The sequence below is a fragment of the Haliotis cracherodii genome, unplaced genomic scaffold, assembly GCF_022045235.1.
Source record: "Haliotis cracherodii isolate W230 unplaced genomic scaffold, xgHalCrac1.p SCAF_1, whole genome shotgun sequence".
NCBI lineage: Eukaryota > Metazoa > Mollusca > Gastropoda > Lepetellida > Haliotidae > Haliotis > Haliotis cracherodii.
The window spans coordinates 907,490-935,053 of record NW_027266264.1 but is presented as its reverse complement, the minus strand read 5'-3'; the positions used below and the strand labels follow the sequence as shown (position 1 = coordinate 935,053).

The 27,564-nt window shown below is 44.7% G+C and overlaps 2 protein-coding genes across 2 annotated transcripts in view; one reads left to right on the top strand and one right to left on the bottom strand.

Moving 5' to 3' along the window:
* The window catches only part of LOC139458602 (uncharacterized protein C56G2.4-like), a 34,323-nt gene extending 13,744 nt beyond the window's left edge, over nucleotides 1–20,579 (top strand). The window contains exons 2-10 of the mRNA XM_071240031.1: nucleotides 7,679–7,954; nucleotides 9,354–9,583; nucleotides 12,557–12,731; nucleotides 14,247–14,351; nucleotides 15,520–15,652; nucleotides 16,132–16,262; nucleotides 16,669–16,939; nucleotides 18,100–18,275; nucleotides 20,530–20,579. Of these exons, the coding sequence (XP_071096132.1) occupies nucleotides 7,679–7,954; nucleotides 9,354–9,583; nucleotides 12,557–12,731; nucleotides 14,247–14,351; nucleotides 15,520–15,652; nucleotides 16,132–16,262; nucleotides 16,669–16,939; nucleotides 18,100–18,275; nucleotides 20,530–20,579 (1,547 nt within the window). The remainder of the gene's footprint in view (nucleotides 1–7,678; nucleotides 7,955–9,353; nucleotides 9,584–12,556; nucleotides 12,732–14,246; nucleotides 14,352–15,519; nucleotides 15,653–16,131; nucleotides 16,263–16,668; nucleotides 16,940–18,099; nucleotides 18,276–20,529) is intronic.
* A 2,695-nt stretch (nucleotides 20,580–23,274) lies between these two features.
* LOC139464526 (uncharacterized) lies at nucleotides 23,275–24,639 on the bottom strand. Its single transcript, XM_071246054.1, has 2 exons — nucleotides 24,183–24,639; nucleotides 23,275–23,468 (listed from the first exon to the last, which is right to left on the bottom strand). The coding sequence occupies exons 1-2, from the start codon at nucleotides 24,637–24,639 to the stop codon at nucleotides 23,275–23,277; spliced, it is 651 nt and encodes a 216-aa protein (XP_071102155.1).
* Between the last annotated feature and the right edge of the window lie 2,925 nt (nucleotides 24,640–27,564).

The window sequence follows — 27,564 nt, the reverse complement described above, 5'->3', positions numbered from 1 at the left end:
CCACTAGGATACCCCCCCCCCCCCCCCCCCCCCCGAAATACAAAGAGGTATTGGGTAATGGCAATGATTGGACAAGGAGGGAAGGAGTAGGTTTAACATCATCATCATCATCATCATCATGGTGTAGAGTGAGAAAGCAGACAACCAAGGAAGATGACAGGGGTCCTGCCTCCACGATTGGTCAAACAGTCGTTTGGTCCGAGTCAGACTCCCCGTGACTCATGTCGACCCCTCTTGCAGCGCCTGATTTGTGGAAGAGGTCGCCGAGCATGCAGATTAGCTTATGTAGACAATTCCCTGTTGTCTGGTCAATAACTTGAAGTCCTGTGGCCTGGCGCAGGTGAGCACGTGAGCAGTTATTTCATTGGCTGTTTGGGCTCGATTTCTTAAAGCCTAGTTGCACACTCCGGCGCAGTGGTGACTTAGCATAACACAGCTGCCACAGGCTAATTTGCATATCACGTGACCGAACTTTTCTCTTGTTTGTAAACAAACGCGCTTTTTCAGAAATCAGAATAGAACGGACATATGCAAGTATTTAGGGACGCTTTACATATTGTTTTGCATAATTATATAAATATGCTGCTACAACTGCGACAGTGAGTTGCATGACAATATATATTTATACATCAAAGTGACCGTTTCGCTAGCTCTCCGCAGGGCTTCGATGACAGCACGTGGAGCCGTACAACCAATGTAAACACAGGATAACTACGCAAATGGAAAAAGTTTGTCACGATTTAGGATATTTCTCAATGAAAGTTAATTCTATGACATATGTTTATCGAGATATGTAGACTTGTCAAAAATGAAACAGATGAAAAACATATGCAATATCTTGAATGGACTGTGTAAGATGTGACGAATCGTCACATGGCGCTGGCCTGTGGCAGAGGTACTATGCTGGTCGCATGGAACTCTTGGTAAGGAGAGTCGGCTAGTTTCTGCTTAGTTGATCCTGGAATGTGTGTTGTTGACTTAGAGCGCCCAGTGCGGGGCCAATCGTAAGCATGTTGTGTCTGCAGAAACCGTTTCAAAGTCTGCCAATCACAGACTGAGACGCAATGAATATAGTTTCTACCAAGTTTGAAGCCAACATCCACAAGGCGTCCATCACGTTGTAGACGGCGCATTCCCGAACTGATCACACATACTTCATTAAAGCAACAGAGCTTTCGTGTTACTGTGGATAATGAAAATCCACAATAGTAATTGCTAAGAGCGATTTGACGACCTTTCACTGAAGTGTCAAGGTCATGAATGACCCGCTACTCACGTGCTCGGAAGAACTGCCTGGCCCACGTGCCATGTCTCGGGTGTGTTGGGCGTCCGAAACCATCCCATCTCTGGCAGTCATTTTACAAAGCTTATTTATTTTTGACGACCGAGCATGACGTAAATGTAGAGTATATAATTGAATATTTGAAACATTTGTAGGGGTGGGGGTTGGGCGTGTGGGGGTGGATGTTGTAACATTTCCATTGTCACCAGAACCACTACTCGCCACGTCGTGTCGCTGTGCAGACTGTGTCACATGTGATGCACCAATACCTCCTGGAGTGAGTCTAACTGTGGTTCCGTTATTCTTTCAATAGATGCTCAAGAATTAATATTGCTTTCTGTTTCAGGCAACTGTTTTTGTTAAAGGTTATATTATATTAAGTTAATTAACATGGCAATGGAGGAATGCTGTATGAACAAGCAGATCGGCTAATCAAGCTGTCCGCCATTCATCCATATTACTGTATTACTATACTACTGATACTACTACTGCTCCTGCTACAACTACTACTACTACAACTACAACTACTACTACTACAACTACTACTACTGCTTCTATTACTACTACTACTACTACTACTACTACTACTACAACTACTACTACTGCTTCTACTGCTTCTACTACTTCTACTACTACTACTACTGCTACTGCTGCTTCTACTACTACTACTACTTCTACTACTACGACTACTACTACTGCTACTACTACTTCTACTACTACTACAACTACTACTACTGCTACTGCTGCTACTATTACTACTACTCCTGCTACTACTTCTACCGCTGCTGCTACTACTACTGCTACTGCTACAACTACTACTACGACTACGACTACTACTACTACTGATACTACTACTACAACTACAACTACAACGACTGATACTGATACTACTACTACTGATACTACTACTACTGCTACTGGTACCAATGCTACTACTGCTACTGCTGCTGCTACTAATGCTGCTACTACTACTATTACTACTGCTACAACTGCTACTGCTGATACTACTGCTACTGCTACTACTACTGCTACTGCTGCTACTGCTACTACTGCTGCTACTGCTACTACTCCTACTGCTACTACTGGTACTGATACTATTACTACTGCTACTACTACTACTTATACTTATGCTGCTACCAATGCTACTACTGCTACTACTACTAGTACTACTACTACTACTACGACTACTACTACTGCTACTGCTTCTGCTACTACTACTACTGCTATTACTGTTACTACTACTACTACTGTTACAACTACAACTGCTACTGATACTGATACTACTACTACTACTACTACTGCTGCTACTGATACTACTACTACTACTGCTACGGCTACTACTACTGCTGCTACTACTACTACTTATACTACTGCTGCTACTCCTACTACTTCTACTACTGCTACTACTACTTCTGCTACTGCTGCTACTACTACTACTGCTACTACTGCTACTACTACTACTTCTACTACTGCAACTGCAACTGCTGCTGCTACTGTTGCTACTACATTACTACTCCTACTGATACCGATACCGACACTTCTACTTCTACTACTGCTACTGCTACTACAATAACAACAACTACTTCTACTACTACTACTACTACTGTTACATTTACTTTTATTATTGCTGCTGCTACCACAACTACCAATGCTGCTACTACCACAACTACCAATGCTGCTACTACCACATCTACCAATGCTGCTACTACCACATCTACCAATGCTGCTACTACCACAACCACCAATGCTGCTACTACCACAACCACCAATGCTGCTACTACCACAACCACCAATGCTGCTGCTACCACAACTACCAATGCTGCTACTACCACATCTACCAATGCTGGTACTACCACAACCACCAATGCTGCTACTACCACAACCACCAATGCTGCTACTACCACATCTACCAATGCTGCTACTACCACATCTACCAATGCTGCTGCTACTACTCCGTATATGGACTGCCTCCATGCTAGAATGACAGGCCCGGGATGGCTTCGTGGAACCCCGGTGTGTTGTTGTGGCTGGTGTACATGTCGTTACTTTGACGCTGGGTGTACAGTGATGGGTCCACGGCGTGGTCACGTGACTCACGTAGTATTTCAACACACACTCTGCATCATGTCTGCTCGTAACTAATAACACTCCTACATTTTTAACTATTCACTCCTTGAAATGGTTTCCGAGTGATTCATGGTTGGATACAAACCTCGAGTATATGGCTGTTGTGTGCCCTGGCATCTCATACGAAAACAAGATAATTACTTCAACAGTAGCTGACAAGGTCATTCTGTCAGGAATCTGCGTCACTCAAAGACCGTAAATTAAAGTCAATGTTTGCGCGTGACGAGCGCTCCTTATCCCCGTCCCGGCCGCCTGGGTAACGCTCCCTGGGAGGGAGGGCCGGTAAATGGGACTTGAACGAGATCAGAGGAGAAGTGTTAAGAGTTCACGAGATGTTACCATATGTCAAAGTTCGCGCTCTGTTCACGTTATGCAAACGAGAGGACAGGCGTGATTTGATGCTGGTGTTTGTTTGATAATCTATTGAAGCGATCCGATCACCTTCAAAGAAAAAAACGCGTGTTAATCACCATTTCTTTTGGGTTAGTGCTGTCGATTACTAGCACTACACTAATCACTCTTCCCTTGGCAAGGGAATTAACTGACTATAAAAGTCCATTAACCACCCTTGTCGAAATCCTAGCTCCACCAGTGATTGCGATTTATGTCCCTTCTGTGTCCCTCCTATTGACCAATCAGATTCCACCTCTCACGTCACTTGCTTCAAACAAATTGGCGGTGCCCAGTCAAGACGATCTGATCAATAATTAACATCTATATTGTAACAAAACGGGTCTTACTTCACAAAAAGCATCAAATCACGTGAGCACCTTGATTTAAAACATGAAAAGATTTGGAAAATATCTGTTGACGCCGAGTTGGTGGTACACTTGCTTTGCATATCCTGCAATCGAACGAAATCTGCACGGCAGTTTACGAACCGGATGTCGATTTCGTTACGCGATTTTGATTGGACTATACATAGACTCGTTAGTCCAGCCAAAATATAACTCCATATTTCCAGCCTAGTTCGACAAAGGTGGAAACTGGACGTTTATAGTCAGTTAATTCCCTTGCCTCGGGAAGATGACACTAGTAGGAGTTATAATGGGATCATGCAAGTAAACAAACAACGCAATGTTTATTTCATAAACGTTGGCATGAAACGCCTGTAGTGAATGAGTGAATGACATGGGTTTAATGCCATTTCCATTGAAATAGTATTTCAGTTGTATAACAGCGCGTAAGCTTTAAGTTGTTTTGAGTGAGGACCATAGGACTGGCAATAGTTTGTCATACAGATCCTGAAACAAATATATCCAATAGAGCCCATGCAAGTCTATAATGTGTGGCAAGTCTAGATACTGCAGTATCTGAAAATGAAGACAGTCTCTATGTTCCCTTTTTATATCCTTTAACCATAATTTGATAACTGTTTCTTTTGAGGGAAATATGCTTATTTCTGAAACCAGATGTTAGTCTAGATTGGCACCTGCCAATGTAGGAATGATATATTAACTTATTTCTAAACACCCTAAGCATTCTGTTAAAATATATGGTCATCTGAATGGCGTATTCATGCCAGTATATTCCAGTATTAAATGAACGTGTTTAGTGAACATCAATTATTCATCAAGTGTCTGGTGTTATTACTATTTCATTATTTGTATAAACAGTGATATTGTTATTGCACCCGAAAACAATCACTAACTTTCCAACAGTTCATAAGGATATTTTATATTTAAAAAACAGCCATTAATCTGTTTTGTGAGGATATGAATGAAGTCTGACTGACGTCAGTAGCAACGGGAAGCTGTATGTAGATCAGCGGAACAGACACCGAGCTGCATTCCTTCCGCCAGCCGTCCGTGATGTCGCAGCAGTGCCGGAGATGCCGGTGTTGTCGACAGTGCACTCAGTCAATGGGATAGGTGCTGACAGTGTCTTGTAGTGCAGCCTGCAGATTACTGCGTCAGCCTCACCACAGCGCGTGTGATACCTGACCTGCACTCCATCAATGAAGGTCCGCGGGGTGTTTGTTTCTTTTGTTTGTTTGTTGTTTAACGTCGTTCTCAGTAATATTCCACCTATATGACGGCGGTCTGTATACATAATCCAGTATGAACCAGGCAATCCATCCAATGATTGACATCATGAACATCGATCTACGCCCTTTGGACAGGGTGACACGCATCAACCTGACCACCCGATCCCGTCAGTCGCCTCTTGCGACAAGCATAGTCGCTTTTTACGGTAAGCATGGATTGCTGAAGACCGATTCTAACCCGAATCTTCAAGGGTCCGCAGGATGTGCACTTCTCGGCATTGCCGACCGTATCGACATCGACGGCAGGGGGGGCATTGTCAGTGTGGTTGACGTGGACGGCGAGGGAATGGCAGCGTGGTTGACGTTGACGGCAGGGGAATGGCAGCGTAGTTGAAGTGGACGACAGGGTATTGGCAGCGTGGTTGACGTGGACGCCAGGGTAATGTCAGCGTGGAAGACGTGGACGGCAGGGTGAATGGCAGATTGGTAGACGTCGACACATTGAAACGTTACAAGGAAGGTGACATTCAAACGGCACTGTCATCAATATGTAGGCATACCGAACATTGGTGTCAAGACTGGAACATATTAAATCAAAAGGAAGTGTACTGAAGATGGGGGACATGACACATTATCACAGCACATCATGGCACAGCAACACACATCACAACACATCATGGCACAGCAACACACATCACAGCACGTCATGGCACAACAACACACATCACAGCACATCATGACACAGCAACACACATCACAGCACATCATGGCACAGCAACACACATCACAGCACATCATGGCACAACAACACACATCACAGCACATCATGGCACAACAACACACATCACAGCCCATCATGACACAGCAAAACACATCACAGCACATCATGGCACAGCAACACACATTAAAGCACATCATGGCACAGCAAAACACATCACAACATGTCATGACACAGCAACACACATCACAGCACATCATGGCACAACAACACACATCACAGCACGTCATGGCACAACAACACACATCACAGCACATCATGACACAGCAACACACATCACAGCACATCATGGCACAGCAACACACATCACAGCACATCATGGCACAACAACACACATCACAGCACATCATGGCACAACAACACACATCACAGCACATCATGACACAGCAACACACATCACAGCACATCATGGCACAGCAAAACACATCACAACATGTCATGGCACAGCAACACACATCACAGCACATCATGGCACAACAATACACATCACAGCGCGTCATGGCACAACAACACACGTCAGCTGACGAGGAACGGCCTGTCTACAAAGTGCTTTGTACACGATACACTGCGGGTGCTCACGATACACTGCGGGTGTTCACGATACACTGCGGGTGTTCACGATACACTGTGGGTGTTCAAAATTTGGAACTGTCAACTTATCATTGACGCTGTATACTTGTCCTGGAACATGCATTTCATAGCCAGATGTTTCCAGACATTTGACTTCATTCAACCTGAGTGTTATCCACGCATGACTTTGGACAGTTCCTGAAATAACAGTATTAAATTATTATTATTAAATACGTTTTAAATGACAAAAACATATTTTACGTAGAATACCAGAGATTCAAAATATAGAAGATGCATTATTGATTCTAAAGTATTTATATCATAAATCAGTTTATTGTTTTTCCCTGACGCATATGAGAATACATATATACTATCGATTCCTAGTTTATTATGTTTATTGACATGCTTATATTCATAATGGAATCAATACATTAAACTAATTAGCTTTATCGGTGACGTCACTTGGAGGCTGCTAACCAGATTACCGCACCCCAGGGGTTAACTTGGTCAGCGGAAGTTAACATGGGCTGACACTGGTCAGTCAAGGTCAGCTTGGATTGGACTGGTCAATGCGGCTTTCACCAGAGTCGTCTATGTTTTTGAAAACGAACGCAAGCACAGTGGAGCATGGAGTTCTTCAATAACTTTTATCAATGTTGTTAAAACGTCTTTAATGGGCTTCTTGTAGATTCGGACAATATCCATGGTTAAACTCCCGGAAAGCTATTTTGTCTCTGGACAAAGAAAAACAATTTTGCTAGACATCATGGATATCGTGTTGTGAAAAAGAAAGAAAATTCAATCTCCTTTCAGATAATTTATTTTCATTTTTGAAGCACTGACCGAAAATATAACCTGTCTCAGACCAAAATTAGAAAACAATTGTAATTGTATGTAAGTATCTTTTGTGTAATTGATGTGGGTTTTTTTTCAGACAAGAGTGACAACACTATGTGTTCCGAGAGCAGGAGAACATGGGATCTTTCCTCCTGTCTGGGCGCCATACGTCGCCGTGCAGAGAACAGCAAGCTGTTCTGGTTCGGGTCGGAGTATGTGTCCAAGTGCGGAGATAAGTCCGAGTTCAGCGCCGACTGCTACAACCCCAAACCCTACTCCGAGGACAGCGTCGTCTCCAGGATCTTCCAGCGCGGCGACTACGACAAGAAGAACCTGGACAGGTTCATGGAGATCACATTCATCGCTCAGCCAGGTAGGGTCGTCTTATATAGGAATATATTCATCGCCTAACCAGGTGGAGTCTTCACGAGAGCCGACGATTCAGCACGGGCGTGGTTCAGACAACAGAAACATGGTATAAAGGGAAGATTTCTCACACATTAAAATATCTGTCACAATATTAGATCGACTGTTATGCATAAAAGTTATGTGAATATTGTGTCGAGACCTTGGGTCTAAGACTCTCTCCTAGTCTCGAAGTTCAGTAACATTGTTTGTGTGGGAGATGATATCATAGTGTTTCCAGAATGTATGGATGCGATCAACGTTTCATTGATCTAACAATGGTTCCGCGAAAACATTGACTTCATCCCACGGCTCTTGTTCACAATAGAAATCAAAAGTTCACTTAAATAAAACGTGCCTTAGTTTATCTGTGGCAGAAACGGTCATGGGCATGTCGACACATCTGTCTGAGACTAAAGCTACACAGAATGTTTGTTTGTTCGTTTGTTTTTCAACGCCGCACTCAGCAATATTCCAGCTATATGAAGGCGGTCTGTTAATAGTCGAATCTGGACCAGTCAATCCAGTGATTGATAGCATGAGCATCGATCCACGCAATTGGGATACGATGACGTGCATGAACCAAGTCAGCAAGCCTGACCACCCGATCCCGTTAGTCGCCTCCTACAACAAGCATAGTCGCCTTTTACGGCAAGCATGGGTTGCTGAAAACCTATTCTAACCCGGATCTTCACTGGTCGCTACATATACAAAAGATAAGAAGCTGCTACTAAAATGCTAACAGGAAATACAAATAAAGAAATGATTGCTCTCTGAGAAATGTTGGTACTGTAGCTCTGCCGGTTTATTGTCTTCTATCAGCAGACTCCAGGACGGTTCCAATAGTGACATGGAATGAAACACGAATCTCGATAATCTGTATATTATCATCGAAAGGGTTTATTTGAAATGTACCAAATAAAACGAAGGAGAGCTTTATGTTGTAGCAAGAATTTGAGCGAGAACAAATGGAGTTCAGATGACTCATTGCGTTGGCATCTGCCTATCTGTCGTACTTCTGGGTCCGTGCAGCCAGACCACGTGATGACTATAGTTAGGCAGTTAGGTACAGATTAAACTGGCGTTATGTTAATCAGCAAGCTTTGGCAATTCTCACACAAGAAAATGCTCAACTTCCTTGGTAACATTTTCCCCTGTGGTTATTTTAATTAATACAACATAAATGGCGCAAACGAATACATTGCAGGGACAATAGCTACAGGATTATTTTGGCACAACGTGTTTAGGAAATGAAGCCATATTACAAAATCAAACCCTTCCAAATTTACTTTTTAATTTCTCACCTCAAGTGTAGTTTTACAACAGAATGCACAAATTTAACATCAAACACCTTGTTATTTGTGCAGGGAAGTACGAGGCCTGCGGCAACGTGTACAGCTCCCAGCACTCCCAGCTGATAGCCGTCGACCCTCTGTCGGACCAAGTCCATACCCCCTACCAGCTGAAAGACATGCCCTACTTCTGGTGGGAGTCGGAGGAGAAGGACATGTTCTCCCTCGTCATCTACGACCCCGGCTACCTCAACATCAAGGGCTTCTACATCAACATCAGAGGCTCCAACGTCACGACGGGAGAGGTGGGTGCTTCACATCTGGTCCTATGCACAGCGCACATATCACAAATTAGGGGAAGTTAACCAAACGGTGAATGGGTACCCGGTAGGATGAGATGGTGGTTGTTAACCTTCTATCGCCTAACAGGTAGCTTGGGTTGTATACTCCCCAGGGAGCTGAGAATGATTCTTGAGTGCACACTGATCCAGTGACCGGGGTAATAACAGCGCTTTGAGCATGTCCCTGAGTTGTGTGGAAATATGCCAAATGTAAATTGCCTAGTAGTTCATTAGGCATATCAAAAACGTAAAATCGTGGGTTCGAATCCCAGTTCGCCTGGGTGATGTTTTTGGGTTATTCAGCACATCACATCCGCTCTCGTGGGTTTCACCAAAGTTGAATACGTCCTGCATCACTTCAGTCTTTCCTCCAACATCAAGCTAATACACCGTGATATAAGTGCAACACTGCAAGAAGTCTCACTCACTCACTCACACGCCGGGATATAACTGCAACACTGCAACAAATCTCACTCACTCACTCACACGCCGGGATATAACTGCAACACTGCAAGAAGTCTCACTCACTCACTCACACGCCGGGATATAACTGCAACACTGCAACAAGTCTCTCTCACTCACTCACACGCCGGGATATAACTGCAAAACTGCAACAAATCTCACTCACTCACTCACACGCCGGGATATAACTGCAACACTGCAACAAATCTAACTCACTCACTCACAGGCCGTGATATAACTGCAACACTGCAACAAATCTAACTCACTCACTCACTCACTCACTCACACGCCGGGATATAACTGCAACACTGCACAAGTCTCACTCACTCACTCACACGCCGGGACATAACTGCAACACTGCAACAAATCTCACTCACTCACTCACACGCGGGGACATAACTGCAACACTGCAACAAATCTCACTCACTCACTCACAGGCCGTGATATAACTGCAACACTGCAACAAATCTAACTCACTCACTCACTCACTCACACGCCGGGATATAACTGCAACACTGCAACAAGTCTCACTCACTGACACAAGGGTCACACGTTGTCCCTACACAGGCTACTGTCATCACACAAGGGTCACTGTTGTCCCTACACAGACTACTGTCATCACACAAGGGTCACTGTTGTCCCTACACAGGCTACTGTCATCACACAAGGGTCACTGTTGTCCCTACACAGGCTACTGTCATCACACAAGGGTCACTGTTGTCCCTACACAGGCTACTGTCATCACACAAGGGTCACTGTTGTCCCTACACAGACTACTGTCATCACACAAGGGCCACTGTTGTCCCTACACAGGCTACTGTCATCACACAAGGGTCACTGTTGTCCCTACACAGACTACTGTCATCATACAAGGGTCACACGTTGTCCCTACACAGACTACTGTCATCACACAAGGGTCACTGTTGTCCCTACACAGACTACTGTCATCACACAAGGGTCACTAGTTGTCCCTAAACAGGCCTCTGTCATCACACAAGGGTCACACCCTGTCCCTACACAGACTACTGTCATCACACAAGGGTAACTGTTGTCCTTGCACAGGCTACTGTCATCATACAAGGGTCACACGTTGTCCCTACACAGGCTACTGTCATCACACAAGGGTCACTGTTGTCCCTACACAGACTACTGTCATCACACAAGGGTCACTAGTTGTCCCTAAACAGGCTACTGTCATCACACAAGGGTCACTGTTGTCCCTACACAGGCCTCTGTCATCATACAAGGGTCACTGTTGTCCCTACACAGGCTACTGTCATCACACAAGGGTCACTGTTGTCCCTACACAGGCTACTGTCATCACACAAGGGTCACTGTTGTCCCTACACAGGCTACTGTCATCACACAAGGGTCACTGTTGTCCCTACACAGGCTACTGTCATCACACAAGGGTCACACCCTGTCCCTACACAGACTACTGTCATCACACAAGGGCCACTGTTGTCCCTACACAGGCTACTGTCATCACACAAGGGTCACTGTTGTCCCTACACAGACTACTGTCATCATACAAGGGTCACACGTTGTCCCTACACAGACTACTGTCATCACACAAGGGTCACTGTTGTCCCTACACAGACTACTGTCATCACACAAGGGTCACTAGTTGTCCCTAAACAGGCCTCTGTCATCACACAAGGGTCACACCCTGTCCCTACACAGACTACTGTCATCACACAAGGGTCACTGTTGTCCTTGCACAGACTACTGTCATCATACAAGGGTCACACGTTGTCCCTACACAGGCTACTGTCATCACACAAGGGTCACTGTTGTCCCTACACAGACTACTGTCATCACACAAGGGTCACTAGTTGTCCCTAAACAGGCTACTGTCATCACACAAGGGTCACTGTTGTCCCTACACAGGCCTCTGTCATCATACAAGGGTCACTGTTGTCCCTACACAGGCTACTGTCATCACACAAGGGTCACTGTTGTCCCTACACAGGCTACTGTCATCACACAAGGGTCACTGTTGTCCCTACACAGGCTACTGTCATCACACAAGGGTCACTGTTGTCCCTACACAGGCTTCTGTCATCATACGAGGGTCACACATTGTGCTACTGGCTACCGTCACAAGGGCCAAGCGTTGTACCTGCACCGTGTGGCTAGTATCGCGTGTGCTAGCTATGTAGACACAAGGTACGCAATAGAAGGGGGACAGGGTCCTGTGTTGCTTGTTACTTGAGTAAACTGAAAATCCAGGTGTGGGATTATATAATTAATCCAGGTGTTCTGTAATCCAGGTCATAACTTATCAAGGTGTGTACTAATCCAGGTGTATAACTAATCAGGGTGTGTACTAATCCAAGTGTATAACTCGTCAAGGTATGCAGTAGTCCAGGTGTCAAGTGCCTCCATGTGTATACGTGCAGGCAATCCAGGTGTATAACTCATCAAGGTATGCAGTAATCCAGGTGTCAAGTGTCTCCATGTGTATACGTGCAGGCAATCCAGGTGTATGAAGGGCCACAGAACCCCACGAAGAACGTCAACCCCTACGTGTTCCTGGTGTTCAAGCAGAAGGACTACATCAAGATGCCGGTCATCTGGAGGCAGAAATTCTTCTACAGGTCCAGCCCCATGGACTTCACGGAGCTGAAGCAGCAATTCTCCCTCACAGGTAATACCCCCTCACAGGTAATACTCCTCACAGATGAATACTTCCCTAACAGGTTATACCCCCCCACACACACACACACACACACAACACACACAACCCCCCTCACAGGTAATACTCCTCACAGATGAATACTTCCCTAACAGGTTATACCCCACCCCCACCTCCCCACCCACCCCACAACCCACACAACCCCCCTCACAGGTAATACCACCTCATAGGTAATACCCCTCTCACAGGTAATACCCCCTCACAGGTAATACTCCTCACAGATGAATACTTCCCTAACAGGTTATACCCCCCCCCCCCCCCCCCACACACACACACACACACACACAACCCACACAACCCCCCTCACAGGTAATACCACCTCATAGGTAATACCCCTCTCACAGGTAATACCTCCTTACAGGTAATACCACCTCACAAGTAATACCCCCTTCACAGGTAATACCCTCTCACAGGTAATACTCCCTCACTGATAATACTCCCCTCACAGGTGATACCCCCTCACTGGTGAATACTCTCCACACAGCTAATACCCCCCTCACAGGTAATACTCCCCTCACAGGTGATACCTCCTCACAGATGAATACTCCCCTCACAGGTAATTACCTCCCTCACAGGTGATACTCCCCTCACAGGTAATACCCCCTCACAGGTAATACTCCCCTCACAGGTAATACCACCTCACAGGTAATAACCTCCATCACAGGTAATACCCCCTCACAGGTCATACCCCCTTCACAGGTAATACCCCCTCACAGGTAATACCTTCTCACAGGTAATAACCCCCCTCACAGGTAATACCCCCTCACAGGCAATACCCCCTCACAGGTCATACCCCCTTCACAGGTAATACCTCCTCACAGGTAATACCTCCTCACAGGTAATACCCCCTCACAGGTAATACCTCCTCACAGGTAATAACCCCCCTCACAGGTAAAACCCCCTTCACGGGTAATACCCCCTAACAGGCGAATACCCTCCTCACATTTAATACTCCCCACACGGGCATTACCCCCTCACAGGTAATACCCCCCTCAGGTAATACCGCCTCACAGGTAATACCCCCTCACAGGTGAATACCCCCTGACAGGTGAATACTCTCCACACAGTTAATACCCCCCTCACAGGTACTACCACCCTCACAGGTGATACCCTCTCACAGGTGAATACCCCCTAACAGGTAATACCCCCTCACAGGTAATACCCAATCACATGTAATACCCTCTCACAGGTGAATACCCCCTAACAGGTAATACCCCCTCACAGGTAATACCCAATCACATGTAATACCCCCTCACAGGTAATACCCAATCACATGTAATACCCCCTCACAGGTAATACTCCCTCGCAGGGAATATCCCGTCACAGGTAATACCCCCTCACAGGTAATACCCCCTCACAGGTAATACCCACTCACAGGTAATACCCCACTCTCAGGTAAAATGAACCCTCACAGGTAATGCCATGGAGGTCCCTGTTTGTGTCTCAGAGTACTGTCCTCCGTTGTAGGTCCGGTGGCGATGTCATGGGTGCGGGTGGTTGGAGATCCCTATGCTGCAGACATCATGAAGAAAAAGGGCTACATGAACACTTGCCCACAGTTTATTGCCGATGGTAAGTCAGTTGAGCACATACCCACAGTTTTTTGTCGATGGTTAGTCAGTTGAGCACATACCTGCAGTTTATTGCCGATGGTAAGTCAGTTGAGCACATACCTGCAGTTTATTGCCGATGGTAAGTCAGTTGAGCACATGCCCGCAGTTTATCGCCGATGGTAAGTCAGTTGAGCACATGCCCGCAGTTTATCGCCGATGGTAAGTCAGTTGAGCACATGCCCGCAGTTTATCGCCGATGGTAAGTCAGTTGAGCACATGCCCGCAGTTTATCGCAGTCTCGACCAAATCAGTCGTCCAGACTGAGGTGCCATGAAGGGAGTCAGTTCAAGATCGGATTATGTGGATGTATTTCTGCACGCATTTCCACACAATCTGAAACATTTTTCTTTCACACAATAACTGTTGACGAGAGCCTTCAGAAATACGCTCCTGTTACACACAAAAAGTCCAACGAATGGTCTGTTTGAAAAATGGAAATGAATATTTTCCAGCCACCGAATCATTTGTACATCTTGAGCACACAATGGCATGTAGAAAGTGATCAAATATAACAAATGTTATGTTTGGGATAACACTTTTTCAGTAAAGTACAGATTCTGTTACTTTTAGGGTTGAGTATCATCGGGATTCAAACCCACACTGCCAGAGTGAGGCACCTAATCGCCAGCACACAAAGTCAACGATTTAACCTACTCAGCCACCGAGGCTTCCACAAAAATGGAAGTCCGACAACTGGTAGTCTAGATCACTTACTTTGTGTACCCCTCTGACAAGTGTAAATTGGCACTGTTCCCATGGCCGAAAGCTATGAACACACAATGCCATTTAGAAAGTGGTCAAATGTAACAAATGTTATATTTAGGATAACACTTTCTTAGTAAAGTACAGATTCTAGTCGACTTAGTGGATTGGGTGGTCTGCCTCGGACACACACACACACATGCGCGCGCACGCGCACAGACACACGCAAACACAGATAAACACACAGACACAGACACACACATAGACACACACACAGACAGACACAGTCACGCACACTAACACACACATTAACACACACACACACTAACACTAACACTAACACACTAACACTAACACACACACACACTAACACCAAAGTAATATGTATCCACAAAATATCCAGAGATGGTCACGTGTCATTGCAGCGTTCAAGACGAAGGAGACACCGTTCATCCCCCGCGACAAGAAATACCGCCCTGACCTGAACGTCTACGTCAATGTCACCTTCCAGTCTCCCGCCGTCAACTTCAACTCCTGCTGCTCCTTCTTCTCATTGCCGTAAGTAACGACGACGACATGACGGGCAAGATGGGTTAACTTTCACATGGCATCGCTTATTGCAATATGTAAACCTGTACGTGACATCGCTAGTATTAGGTTAGTCTTCACGAGGCCCCAGAAAACCAGCCAAGGCGGAATTGTTTCAAAGATGTGAAATGTGCAAAATCAGATTTAAAAGTTTACGGCAAATTTCTATTTGATTTTGAAAAATATAATCTAAATATTAACAATTATTGCAGGGAACTGTCAACGGATGGTGTTATAGTGGTAATGTGTTTGGTCAATCCACATAAGGCCTTGGTTCATTTACTGGTTAGAGGACATCCAGTTGGTAGGTACTCTGTCCGTTGTTCATGTGGTCGTGATGTGCTGGATGTGCCCGAGTGTGGGGAGACTTAGTCGTGTACATTTGATTTATGATGTCAGTTTCCACACTGGCCGATGACACTGGTCCATTATCTCCCCTTGTTTTGCAGACAAAAAACGATCACTCTCAATCCAATTGGAAATGCTAAAGTAAAGGCTGCGTACGCACGACAAGAAGTTATTCCGAAAGTTGAACTCTCCATGGCAACAGCGTTCCCCAGCGCCACGCGGGACTTCAGAGGTAGGGTACAATCACGCTTCTACTCTTTTCTCATTCTGGAAACAATTCATCAATCCCCGCTTAGCTCATTGGGTGAAATCTGCCACTTTCGTTACAACTAAACGACTTGAACCCTGTGGGCAATGCACTCATTCTCCTCTGAATTCCTTTCTACGTCAGTCGCTGTTTGTTGATTGCGAATGGACGGTTGTGACATTGTTCTGCAGTAATGGTGTTGTTGATATACTCCAACACGTCAACCACTTTGTTTCAGAGAGGCGGTCGGGTAGCCTAGTGGTTAAAGCGTTCGCTCGTCACGCCGAAGACCCGGGTTCGATTCCCGCCCATTTCCGGTGTCCCCCGCAGTGATATTGCTGGAATATTGCTAAAAGCGGCGTAAAAACCATACTCACTCACTTTGTTTCAGACAAACTCCTCACACTGATCGTGGTTGACCCCGATGTTCCACTTCCGGAATTCGGCAACAAAGAAATCCCGTTCGTTCATTGGTTGGTTGTGAATATCTGTGACGGTCAGGTGGATAACGGCGAGGTGGTCCAGAGTTACATCGGCCCGGCTCCCCCGGACAAGAAGCCCCACAACTACTACTTCCTCGTGTTCGAGCAGTCCTACGAGCTGGAGCCGTCAGAGGTCTCGTCCTACGCAGCGGCCAACTGTTCCAAGATGTTCAGGGGCAGGTATGTCCAGGAACAGGGACTGTCAACCTGACTTCGCCGTTTATTGGCTTTGATTGTTTCTTTGTTTTTTGTTTCTTTGTTTGTTTGTTATTTCACGTCGCACTCAACAATATTCCAGCTATATGACGGCGGTCTGTAAATAATCGAGTCTAGACCAGACAATCCAGTGATTGATATCATCTACGCTATTGGGATACGACATCAACAAAGTCAGCGAGCTATAATTCTAACCCGGATCTTCACGGGTCATCGTTTATTAGCAAAGCAGGCATGACGGGCATGTGTCTAGGTTCCTGGGAGGGGTCGGTGTTTCCTGACATGAGGGATCAACCCAACATCGCCATGTTATCGGCCAACTTGAAAAAGGGGTCAATAACCCTGCCCTGCCCAGTTCTGGACAATGTAATAACTGCAAGGAGTCAAATATTGCCTCGGTTATCGTCAACTGTTTTAGTGATATACGCCTTACAATGTTAACTATAGACCAGAAAGTGTTGTTTTAAAGGGACTTTACTACGGTTGTTGGAGTGAGTGAGTGAGTGAGTTGGGTTTAACGCCGCTTTAAACAGTATTCCAGTTATATCACGGCGTGTCAGCTTAATGTGGGAGGAAAGCCCGAAGTGATTCAGGTCTCAGACGTTTACCACTTCGGTGAAACCCACGAGCACGGGTATGGTGCTGACAAACCTCGAAACATAATCGGGGCGAACCGGGATTCGAACCCACAATCATAGGTTTCTGGCATGCCCAAGGGATGCAACTCTGCACAGCGAATCGCGGCGCTTTAGGCGACTGGGCCACCCGTGCCCCCTACGGTTGTTGGAATTGTGTTTAGGCTAACATTGAAAATCGTGTTATTAAGATCAACATGTTATTCACTAACACTCCACGAGCTGCGCAATGAATATCAACGCATATCGCGACCCGAGGAGGTAAGTTATTTGCAAGAAACTATTGCGCTGGGATTCTGTTACCAGCTTCCTGGGTGGCTGCCATATACAGGATGACAACCACTGGTCGTGTGCTGACATGACAACACACTTTCCCTTTTAGCAAAGATATTATGCATGGTGTTACTTTCCATGATTATTTAACAAAATGTACATGGTCGACCCCCCATTAGCTATCGCTCCTTCACGTGTTGTCTTCTTACATTGCAGGTGCCGATATTCTCTAAATTCTCTGGTAAAGACACACGGCCTCAAACTGGTCGGAGCAACATGGATGCTGTCCGAAAACGACGAATTTGTTCGTCATATCTATATAGGCATGGGGCAGCCTCGTTGTCGTGTGTGCAAGGACGTCCCCGGATATGGAATCCCCTGTCCTTCTTCAGGTGCCCGAGTTATCCCCCTTTGGTGCACTGTGGCGCTGTTACTTGTGCTCGCTTTCACCCTGTTTCCATGTCAACGTTTCTTGTGATTTGCTTCAAGCTTTGTTGGCGTTTTCTTTGAATGAGTGTTTGTATATGAACTGATAAATATTACACCATTCGAAGAAAATTCGTTTGTTGAATACCTGCGTTTGATACTGTTCTGCGCATGCTCGTGGTCGTACTATAGCCTTGTTATTGTTTGACTCATATCATTATTACCATTATTATTATTATTATTATTATTATTATTATTATGACTGATAGATTCTGTATGTACAAATCCGTATCATGTTCAGTGTTATGATCCACTTTGTTGTTTTGCTAATTCTATCATTTTTGTTGTAACAGTTTTTTCGGCATATTGTGCACTATGTCCATTGAATCTATGCAATACTTACTTATCGATACACGTCTACGTGCATGATGCATATTTGAAACTGTGTAGTTGTATTGAAGTCAGTTAACTGGTATATCTGTTACATATAGTGTATGTCTTTGTACTGATTATTCAGCTTTGTACATGTGGAACGCTTTATTTATTTGCCGACAACAGACAATGTGTGTATTGTTAACTGTTAATGTGCATTGTCATTCACCGAACAATTACTGCATTGTCATTCACCGAACAATTACTGCATTGTCATTCACCGAACAATTACTGCATTGTCATTCACCGAACAATCTCTGTGTTATTTGCTGCACAACACTGCACCCGTTCTTTGCTTCTGCACCTGTTACGTCAGCTTGTGGTGGAGACGACACCGGAAACGACAGGTACTTGTTGTTTGACATGTTCTTCAAGCGTTGTGTTTCAATTTATAGTCATAGATTGCACCATTAGTGACCATACATCAGGTAGCACCATCAGTGACCATACATCAGGTAGCACCATCAGTGCTCATACATCAGGTAGCACCATAAGTGACCATACATCAAGTAGCACCATCAGTGCTCATACATCAGGTAGCACCATCAGTGACCATACATAAGGCAGCACCATCAGTGCTCATTGTACATATGCATCCTTCGACATTCACGCTCGTCCGCTAGCCCGAGACCACTAAAAATTTTGAGGACAAGTAAAAATTCAATGTTGGTTGTCCTCATAAACGATCAGCATCGAGGGTTGTAATTCATAATTCTCAACCAGTTCTCAGTGTTTCAATTTTGATACAAACGGGAACTGAATAAAACTGACAGAAAATGGTAAACGGTTTTGTCTGGTTCAAGAAGGACCAGCTACAAACTCTGATAACGAGTGAAGTTCGGTTTTCAATCGTCCTTGGGTCTAGTTTTGACCAAACGATTTTCTAAGGCTCCATATGGTGTTATGATGTGTATATATGTGTATGCGTTTGTCAGTTCAGTTACTCTTGTATTACTGTTAGACATGGCGCTATAGCTGTGTATGTATATTACAGCCAGGATCGAATAAATAATGAAATCTGTAACAATTCAAAGTATAGCATGCCAACTAAACATATCCTGGCACGTTCTGAGAAAAGACTTTAGTGTAAACGTGAACTGAGTTATTCTATACTCGCGTTACATTGTTCGTGGAAACATAACTTGGTTTCTTCAGTGACTAACTGTTCGTTTCAGAGTTGAACCGGAAAGTAGGAAAGAGAACTGTCTTAAAGAGGGGCTAGGCACGGCCAAATTCCAGTCCTAGCAAGGTTCAATCAGGTCTTTACTCGTCAGCTGACGTTATATTGTCCACCTTAACATATTCGCCTAATCACACGGAGATAATGGCTCCACACGTTTGTCTAGATAGGGCCCTCGGAGTCGTGCCCCTCTTTAAGGCATGGGCGGATCCAGATGAGGGTGGGGTCAATGGGCCGGACATCCCCCCTCCCTTTTGAAAACCAAATGGAGTATATTGTAGGCAGTAGAATTGACTGAAAGAGGATTTTAATGTTTTGGACCACTCCCTTTTAGAAATGCTGGATCCGCCCGACTAAGGAATATCTCGATGCCTATGACTGTCGTATACAGAACAATACACAGTGCCATCTAACGTCATTAAGCGATAAATTTGCCATTGAATGTCAAACATTTAGCAGTTCTAACACTTTCTTAAATTTCGAAAATCATATTGGCAACATGTTATTGAATGTTGATAACGGCACTGACAGAATATATAGGAGTATATTTTAAATGAAGCCTCCTCACTTTTCAGTTTTATTTCATTTTCATGTCATACCTGTTTCAGAACAATGGACAAGCTGGAAGAGCAAATGGTTGAGACGGAACCGGAAATAGATGCATGTTTGCGCATGCGTAAGGGTGTGTGAGCACCATGTGACCTCAGTTGAACGGGTGATAGTTGTACATAGAGTGACAACGAAAGCGCATTTTACATGAATAACTTTATCATACCCAAGGAGTAACCTGCTCCTTTCATTGTTCTGGAGTTGAACCAGCCATCAAAGCAGGGGACGAACCTCGACTGACAAGTTGGCTTTCATGAAACAGGTGTTGGGAAACCGTTTGGTGGCTCTGTGTCCACGAACGGCGCCTGCTTATGCAAACTGTCGACAAGTTAAAATTATTAAGCTCAACATCTGTCCTATCTCCTATTGTTTTTCTTCCTTCAGTAACAAACATGCAGTCTGCCACCAGTATGATGAGTACCTGTCAGGTATGACCAGTCATATCATGGGGTCCTGTCAGGTATGACCAGTCATATCATTATCTGTCAGGTATTGCCAGTCATATCATGAGTACCTTTCAGGTATGACCAGTCATATCGTGGGTACCTGTCAGGTATGACCAATCATATCATTACCTGTCAGGCATGACCAGTCATATCGTAAGTACCTGTCAGGTATGACACGTCATATCATTACCTGTCAGGTATGACCAGTCATATCATTACCTGTCAGGTGTGACCAGTCATATCATTACCTGTCAGGTATGACTAGTCATATCATGAGTAACTGTCAGGTATCACCAGTCATATCATTACCTGTAAGGTATGACCAGTCATATCATGAGTATCTGGATGGTATGACCGGTCATATCATTACCAGTCATATCGTGAGTACCTGTCAGGTATGACCAATCATATCATATCTTGTCATGCATGACCAGTCATATCGTAAGTACCTGTCAGGTATGACAAGTCATATCATTACCTGTCAGGTATGACCAGTCATATCATTACCTGTCAGCTATGACTAGTCATATCATGAGTAACTGTCAGGTATCACCAGTAATATCATTACCTGTAAGGTATGACCAGTCATATCATGAGTACCTGTCAGGTATGACCAGTCATATCATTACCTGGCAGGTATGACCAGTCATATCGTGAGTACCTGTCAGGTATGACCAGTCATATCGTGAGTACCTGTCAGGTATGACCAGTCATATCATGAGTACCTGTCAGGTATGACCAGTCATATCGTGAGTACCTGACAGGAATGACCAGTCATATCATGAAAAACATGACAGTAGCATTGCTGTCCGGCGTCAGGAATCACACAATCACGTGTTTTATGAAAATAATTGAATGGCGGGTGCTACCGGTAGGGCAGAGTATTCTGGTGTCATCACTGATTGTCAGTGATCCATTTTTAGAACCGATAATTTGCCTTTTACGCCCAAAGGAATCTGTTTCCATGGGGGAAGACGGGGTAATAGCGACTGGTGATTCTCTGGTGTGCACGTTGTGTCTGTTCAGGTAGAACAAGCCTGTCAGGTATGACCAGTCATATAATTACCTGTCAGGTATGGCCAGTCATATCATTACCTGTCAGGTATTGCCAGTCATCTCATTACCTGTCAGGTATGGCCAGTCATATCATTACCTGTCACGTATAACACGCCATTGTCAAACGTTCATTAGAAGTGTTATAGGAAAATATTTAACTCTTGCTGTTAGTCAATCATATCCGATGTATCATTTGATAGTTTTAAATTATTTTATTATTCCATTTTTCTGAAAAGATTTACTGTTTTATTCAAACATTATTTACTTGCCATCGCTGAATAAATGCGTGTAACCCTTCCCGCTCATTTCATCATCACAACATGTATGTATAGCGTCTCATCGACATGTAAATATTGTACAGACAAATTATATATTATTGTTGAACATAAATAATAAACATATTTATCATAATAAAATTGGATATGTTATCACTGTACATCCCAGCGGCACACATGCACTGGGACAATTACACGTGCGTGAAGTTCCTAGCCTGCTGCACCAGAACCCCAGCCGACTTAGTGGTTGATAGCATGAGCAAAGGTCGACGCCAACGGGGCACGATGACACCTAGGTTACACAGTGGGACTTGCCGATCCTCATTTGAACTTGCGATTGTGGTGGGGCACTGGTTGCATGTAATTGGTGCGGCCGGCGACGGCGGTAACCACTCACCTATCCCGTTGCCCGGGTTACACGAGATTCCAATGCGTTGATGGGAACACCATGCAACCACTGGATGTTTGCAATTATTGTCTTGTGTCTCAGCATCCCTGGACCTTAGGAATTCTGACCTATTTTTGTTTTAATTTTTAGTATTTAACTGTGTCTCATAACAAAGTAGCATATTGTGAAAAATCAAGAATGGTTATCAACATAATAATATTAAGACACTACCACACACACACGAACGCACGCACGCACGCACGCACGCACGCACGCACGCACGCACGCACGCACGCAGAGACACACACATACACACTCAACCCGAACATGTTACGATACAAGAACATTAATCTGTATGGCTCAGTTCAATAACAAACATTCGACCAAAACAAGACAATTTATTGGAATGTCCGAGTTATAAAAGTAGGAAGAGTGATCAGTCCATGAACACAAAATCGCACATCAGTCGTAGTGATGTCGTCACATTCGCACTACAGTCGCAGTGATGTCGTCACATTCGCACTACAGTCATGTTGTTGTCGTCACATTCGCATTACAGCCGCAGTGATGTCTTCACACTCAGTACTGTATTGACCCCGGGACGGGCCCCTGATAGCTGCACAAGCAGAAGTCGCCTTTGTCGTTGGTTCCCGTTGTCATGGAGACGTCAGCGGAACATCCGGGGCAGCAGTACTTGACGCCGCTGAGGTAGGTCTTGCGAGAGCAGGTGTTGTCACAGCCGTCACTGACGCAGTCGCGGACAGTCACAGTAGCTGCAAAAAACACACAACTACTTGATGAGGATGCAAATGTAGCAGAAGGAGGCTAACGGACAATGAGTGAGTGAGTGAGTGAGTTGAGTTTCCGCCTCATTGAATGGTAAGAGTTGTCACGGCGTATCAGGTTAATGTAGGTGTATATTTACAACTTCGGTGAAACCCTCATACACGAGGTGATGACGGACCAAGGAGTCAGAGTCGAACCCGCGATCGGTACCTACACCCGAGACCCGCGAACATCCGGGTAGAGATAAGGTCTTCAGCAACCCATGCTTGCCGTAAAAAGCGTAAAAAACGGAATGACTTGGTTGATGCATGTCACCATATCCCAATTGCGTAGATCGACGCTCATGATGTCAATCACTGGATTGCCCGGTCCAGATTCGATTATTTACAGACCGCCGTCATATACCTGGAAGATTGTTGAGTGCGGCGTTAAACAACAAACAGATACACAGATCGAGTGATTGATATCATGAGCATCGATCCACGCAATTGAGACACAGAGAATGCAATCAACGTAGTCACCGAGGCTGACCACCCGACCTATTTAGTCGCCTATTTAGTCGCATAGGTTGCTGGGGACTTATATTCTTACCCGGAATATAGAGGTTAATGAGAGTATACATCACATGCTATACATGAAGTGACGTATGCTGGAATCACTAGCAGACATTGAGTAGGATACATCGTCCACACTGTACTTACATTGAGGGTACTGCTGCTGTGGGGGGTACGGCTGCTGTGGGGGGTACGGCTGCTGTGGGGGGTACGGCTGCTGTGGGGGGTAATAGTAAGGTGGGGGAGGATAGTAAGGAGGGTATGGATAGGGGGGATAGGGAGGTTGTTTCGGTGGGAGGGGGAAAGTGGGGATATCAGTCAATTTAGGTTTTATTGTGGGTGGCGGGTGGGGTTTCCGTGTGGGTGGTGGATGGGGTTTTGAGGTTGTCGGTGCTGGCGTTGTCGGTGGGGGATGCGGTTTCGGAGTTGGCTGCGGAGGTTTCAGGGTTTTGGGATGATAAGGGCGTTGTATGATGTGAGGCCTGTAGGCTATCGGGCGCCTAAAACGCCTGAAACCAAAACGTCGCCGAAAGAAGGTGCCGTCAACGTCATGTACGACTACAACGACGACGAAGAGGAGGGAAAGAGCGATAACTGCCCTCATGGTGACCTGCAAACATCAAACGTAAACAGGGCGTCAGCGAGCGACAGCAGCTGGTGATAGGAACTGGAGTGTATGAATGTGCCCTAAGTGTCGCCTTGATATAGATAGTCTGTATATGTTAGATGTAAAGTGATCAGACAGACATCACACACTTTAGATTCACAAACACACATCACACACATACATACACACATCAAACACACACATTCACACATCACACACACTCACATATGTCCCAGACATCACATACATTAGAATCACATCACACACACATACACACATCACACACATCACACACTCACAAACACACACATACATACACACCACACACACACACACACATATACAGATTAACACACACACACTAACACATACACACTAACACACACACACTAACAGACACACACTAACACTAACACATACACTAACACTAACACTAACACTAACACAAACACTAACACATACACTAACACATACACTAACACACAGTAAAACCTACTTCTTAATTACAGTACAACCTGGTATAAGGCCTATCTCCTACTGGAAAAAATATGGCATTAAATCAAGTTGGTGGAAAGGGGAACAGATTGATATAATATAGCAATGTCATCGTATGTTTGGTGAAAAGGATAAATATTCTTATGAGAAATGCTACCTCATGTGTTATACAAAATGGCCATCTTTCTGAATTTGTTTACAAGGAACGGGGTTCTAGACAGGAAGACCCCATTTCGCCACACTTATCTAGTGTGGCAGCTGAAACTTTAGGACTTACGATTAGAACCAAAATAGATATTATAGGAATTACACTAAATGATTGTGAACGCGCGTTAGGTCAATACGCTGATGACACTCAAGTGTTTCATAGATGGACAAAATTAAAGCTTACAGTCAACTATATATCCTTTAAAATTGTTTAAACAAATGTCTTGACTTTAAACATGAAAAGTACAACATACACGCGCGCATCATTAACACATGTCAATACTGAGGTGAACACCGGACGCCCTTACAATGATACTCTGATGAACACCGGTCGCCCTTACAATAATACTCTGGTGAATACCGGTCGCCCTTACAATAATACTCTGGTGAACACCGGATGCCCTTACAATAATACTCTGGTGAACACCGGACGCCCTTACAATAATACTCTGGTGAATACCGGACGCCCTTACAATAATACTCTGGTGAACACCGGACGCCCTTACAATAATACTCTGGTGAACACCGGTCGCCCTTACAATAATACTCTGATGAATACCCGACACCCTTACAGTAATACTCTGATAAATACCGGACACCCTTACAGTAATACTCTGGTGAACACCGGACGCCCTTACAATAATACTCTGGTGAATACCGGACACCCTTACAATAATACTCTGGTGAACACCGGATGCCCTTACAATAATACTCTGGTGAATACCGGACGCCCTTACAATAATACTCTGGTGAACACTAGACGCCCTTACAATAATACTCTGGTGAACACTAGACGCCCTTACAATAATACTCTGGTGAATACCAGACGCCCTTACAGTAATAATATGATGAACACTAGACGCCCGCGATTCGCTTTACAGAGTTGCGTCCCCTGGGCACGCCAGAAACCTATGATTGTGGGTTCGAATCCCGGTTCGCCCAAATTATGTTACCAGGTTTGTCAACAACATACCCGTGCTCGTTGGTATCACCGAAGTGGTCAACGTCTGAGACCTGCATCACTTCGGGCTTTCCTCCCACATTAAGCTGACACGCCGTGATATAACTGGAATACTGTTAAAAGCGGCGTTAAACCCAACTCACTCACTCACTCACTCACTCACTTCCAGTAATGATTTAATGAACACTTGACGCCCTTACATTGATACTATGTGAAGACTGACGCCCTAACATAAATACTATGGTGAACACCGGACTCCCTTACAGTAATACTATGATGAACACCGGACTCCCTTACAATAACACTATGATGAACACTTGACGCCCTTACATTGATACTATGGTGAACACTGACGCCCTTACATTGATACTATGGTGAACACTGACGCCCTTACATTTATACTATGGTGGACACCGGACTCCCTTACAGTAATACTGTGGTGAACACCGGACTCCCTTGCAGTAATACTATGATGAACACCGGACTCCCTTACAATAATACTGCGGTGAACACTTGACGCCCCTACAGTAATACTGTGATGAACACCGGACGCCCTTACAGTAATACTGTGGTGAACACCGAACTCCTTACAGTAATGTTATAGTGAACATCGGACTCCCTTACAGTAATACTATGATGAACACCGGACTCCCTTACAATAATACTATGGTGAACACCGAACTCCTTACAGTATTTCTATGGTGAACACTTGACGCCCTTACAGTAATACTATGATGAACATCGAACTCCTTACAGTATTTCTATGATGAACACTTGACGCCCTTACAATAATGCTTCTTTCAAACAAAATCTCTCTTGTGAGTTATTACTGAACAAGCTAGCTGAATAAAAATCCTTCAGTTGTAAATGATAACATGTGTAGCATATTTTTATCTCAAAGAATTATCGCAATCACAAGAAGAAAAACGTACCTCGGTAATGTCGCTCACAAAAGAGTGCCGACAAACTCTCAAATGGTCGTCCAATATGTCTTCGCGACCACTTCACTCCTTTTTATCCCTCCGCGTTATCCAGGACTCATCAGCACGTGCATAATTCTGTACCCGGAAAAACACACGAGCGTTCCTTGGTACCACTGGAGTATGGCGTACACGGAATGGATGGCGACACAACGCCCCCGCGGGGAGGCAGGTGGGGGTGAACGATCTGCTGGTCATGACATTAATAGACATCACTAGGCTAGGAGGAGGAAAACACGTGCTAATTTGTGGAATAATTGTGATCGAAATTTACATTTC

Excerpts from the sequence above, each read along its gene's own strand:
- LOC139464526 (XM_071246054.1), bottom strand. The coding sequence starts at position 24,639 with ATGAGGGCAGTTATCGCTCTTTCCCTCCTCTTCGTCGTCGTTGTAGTC. Across the intron at positions 23,469-24,182 it reads ACAGCAGCAGTACCCTCAAT|CTACTGTGACTGTCCGCGAC; the intron begins GTAAGTACAGTG and ends TGTTTTTTGCAG.